At 42.7% G+C, this 3,460-nt stretch overlaps 1 protein-coding gene across 1 annotated transcript; it reads left to right on the top strand.

Moving 5' to 3' along the window:
• On the top strand, window positions 1–1,376 carry LOC141796759 (odorant receptor 131-2-like). Its single transcript, XM_074678023.1, has 2 exons — window positions 1–150; window positions 558–1,376. Exons 1-2 carry the CDS (start codon window positions 1–3, stop codon window positions 1,374–1,376), a joined length of 969 nt encoding a protein of 322 aa, XP_074534124.1.
• The last annotated feature ends 2,084 nt before the right edge of the window (window positions 1,377–3,460 follow it).

Genomic DNA, 3,460 nt, shown 5'->3' with positions numbered 1-3,460 from the left:
ATGAACTTTTCATCCCTGAACGGATCTTCAGTTGTTCAGTCACGGGACACCTTCACAGCTGCTGTGACCAAGAATGTGATCGTCACAGCTCTTTGCATCTCCATTAACTACATCAACGGCACTCTGATACACACCTTCAGGAAGCATGAGGTACCTCATGTGTCTGCTAGCTGTGCTACTTTAGCCTGTTGTGTCACATGAAAGGAGAGAACACACTGAGTGGATCCTGGCTGCTGCTAATGATTGGGCTTGTTTGAACATGTGACATGTCAGCAGGATGTCTTTGAATATCGGCAGACTGATGTTCAGGATGAGAAAAAATGATGCAGAAAAGTCAGAAAAATTATTCTTCTAGACAAAAGCAGTACATCCATTGCTCTCTCAGTTAATCTGAGATGATTTTTTTTTAAGCATCACCCAGTTAAAGTGTAAAATCAGTGATTTTCCTGTAATAATATTAGCTCTGATATAATCAAATTGAGTAGTATGAGGACTTCTCAGAACTAAATCACCTCCAGAACAAAAACCACTCTCTGAATTCAAGCTTCCTCCTGCAGGTGTTTCACTCCAGCTCCTGTTACATCCTGTTCATCCACCTTGTGATAAACGACATGATCCAGCTGATCATGGCAACCCTCCTCCACATCATCAGCTACGCCTTGTTCACCATCAACGTGTCCCTGTGCATTGTCCTGCTAATTCTCACCCTCCTCGCCACCTACAACACACCACTCAACCTGGCCGGCATGGCGGTGGAGTGTTACATCGCAGTCTGCATACCCCTCCGCTACAAACAGATCTGCACCGTGAAGAACACCTTCATCCTGATCGGTCTGATCTGGGTGTTGAGCTCCTTCTCCATCCTCCCTGACCTCTTCATCCTGATGGCCACAGAGCAGCCTCAGTTTTTCCTCTCCAGACAGTTTTGCTCCAGAGATTATGTGTTCAGAAGCTCATACAGTCTGAAGAAACGAGACACTTCTCACATTGTTTGTCTCACTCTGGTCTGGCTCATACTCCTCTACACTTACTTCAGGATCGTGTTTACTGCCAGAGGAGCGACTCAAGATGTTCGAAAAATCAGAAACACAATCCTGCTGCATGGTTTCCAGTTACTGCTGTGCATGCTGACTTATGTCAGGCCATTATTCATTAAAGGCCTGCTCTACTTACTGCCAAAGCAGCTTGTGAATTTGCGCTTTGCCTCCTATGTCATTGTGCATATCATTCCACGCTTTGTTAGCCCCATTGTGTACGGACTACGAGACCAGAACTTCAGGAAGCATGTGAAGAGGTACCTGCTCTGTAAAGTGAGCAGCAGAAACCACCCAGAGTTTGTTGTCTCCAACACAAGACGTACGATGAAACTGCAGTGACAGAGTCTGAGTTCATAACCAGCCCCTGCAAAAACAACTTGTTGATGTAATCTAACTTCTCATTCAATTTAATTTAGACCAGGATCACCTTAAAAAAAATGTCTTTTTTGTCCAGATTAAAGTAGAAAATATGAACCCTGATTTTTCTTTTGTCTTTTGGTATATTAAGCTGGGCAGAGGCCTATGGTGTGAAAGTCAGCTGTTGGAGTAAAAATAAGGTGAAACACAGAGGCGGGGTGGGACTCATTTTCAGCCCTGGAATTTCATACCTCAGACCGGTCCACTTTATATCATGATCTTTTGTATTTAAATAATGTAATTATAACTTTACATGTTAAGAGCGCTGATAAGGGAAAAAAAAAGTGTATATCCTGTGACTGAGGGCGAGCAAAGTAGTCAAAACTATCAACAGACACATCTTCATCTATCTCATCCCTAACTTGTGGTTCAGGGTTCTGCTGCTGCTGCTGAGCTGCTGTCTCTGAAATCAGTCTCAGAGTAGACTCTTCTCTCCTTTTCACACTTCCTCCAGGTTCCATAAACTCACCTAAACCTGTGCAATAAGAATCAATGATAATATACAATAAGATTTTGTTCAGTGGCAAAATATGCAGGTCTATTGCACCTAACATTCATCTTATTCATTTTCAATTGTGTGCTTTGTTGACCATCTTACTTTAGATGATAAAAAGGGCCACTAATAATATTTGGGCACAGAAAGTGATTATATTAGAACTGATGCTTGCTTGTTCACACGCTCTGTTACAACAGCTCACCTGTTTCTTCAAAACTGACAGCAGCAATCCCTTCCTCATCACTGACCCCTGTGTCTTCCTCTGACATTAAATCACATTTTAAAAAATAGTCAGTAGTCAGTCCTCTGGTCAATCAATTGCATTATTGTAGAGCTGAATCATCAAGCATCAATTATCTCAGGGTAATTTTCATATAGAGTAGGTCCACACTATACTCTGATATTAATTCTAATATTCACTCAGTGAACATTTCTACCTGCCCACTCTGCACCTGTGGTGGGCTCATAGCTGGTTGGTGCTGATGCATCTCACTTCTGAGGGGCAACAAGACAAAGTTTCCCCAGTTATGTGGTGTTGTCTCATCACATGGTGCAAGCTGCATTTTATCCAACATCTTGCCTCACCAGTTTCATTGCCATCCTCTGCTGGTTTCAAACCGCGAGCTCATTGACGTTTTAAAAAAAAGATGCTATATTTTCACATTTTGGTGTCATTTTCCAGCGCTTTCCTCTTTTTATTTCTACCCTTGACCCTCCGTGCCACCCTTGCTCTTTTGATACATCTGGCCGGCAGTAGCTACGAGCTGGCTCATTGCACAGACTCCGACTGGCGGAGCTTATTGTTTTTAGCCTGCACAGACGTGCTGTTACGTCAGGATGCATCCGAGAAAAAAAAAAGCTGCTGATGGAGACGGCCCACAGGGACAGCAGTAATAGCATGTAGGTAACACTCATTCAGGGCCACGAATGAACACCAAACCAAAAAAATTATAATAATATAAAAAAATGTATATTACCACTGGCCCTCACGGCCCAAACTTCAGGCCGGCCCACCGGGAAATGTCCTGGTCCTCCCAATTGGCCACTCCAGGTATGGTGAAACATACTCCAGGTATAATTTGATGTTCAATAAAACAAACTCATTTTAATTTGTCAGTGCTTAAAGCGGTAAGAGCTTAAACACAGTTGAAGTGCACAGCAGATTTTATAACACATACAGGGTACTTGCATTCAGATGCAGAGGCTGTAGTTTGTCCTGTACATCACTTAAATAACTGCCTCAGTCTCCTGTGACAAGCACAGATTGTTTTTTCAGCAGAGAGATGCAGCTCTTGGTGGCAAGCCGCATATTTTCTACTCTCTGTTTTCTCTCCTGCCTGAGCTGAGCTGAATTTGAGACCAGTAATTATCATCCAAAGCTTCAGAATAACCGGCTGCAGACACTCCTTTGTAGAAGGGTGCCATGCATGGGTAATTTCCCATTTTCATTTCAAGTTGATGCAAAAGTTTTGTTTTCACTTCTAAAATGATTGAAAGGGTCTACAGAACA

Source organism: Halichoeres trimaculatus, unplaced genomic scaffold, assembly GCF_033239565.1.
Source record: "Halichoeres trimaculatus isolate MK-OKI-2021-1 unplaced genomic scaffold, fHalTri1.1 fHalTri1_scaffold_1, whole genome shotgun sequence".
Taxonomy (NCBI): Eukaryota; Metazoa; Chordata; class Actinopteri; order Labriformes; family Labridae; genus Halichoeres; species Halichoeres trimaculatus.
Note: the sequence above shows the minus strand (reverse complement) of the source record. Positions and strands in the feature narration are given on the sequence as shown.

Bases quoted from the DNA above. Each gene is read 5' to 3' on its own strand.
- LOC141796759 (XM_074678023.1), top strand. From the start codon at position 1: ATGAACTTTTCATCCCTGAACGGATCTTCAGTTGTTCAGTCACGGGAC. The intron at 151-557 runs GTACCTCATGTG...TTCCTCCTGCAG, and splicing joins ACACCTTCAGGAAGCATGAG to GTGTTTCACTCCAGCTCCTG.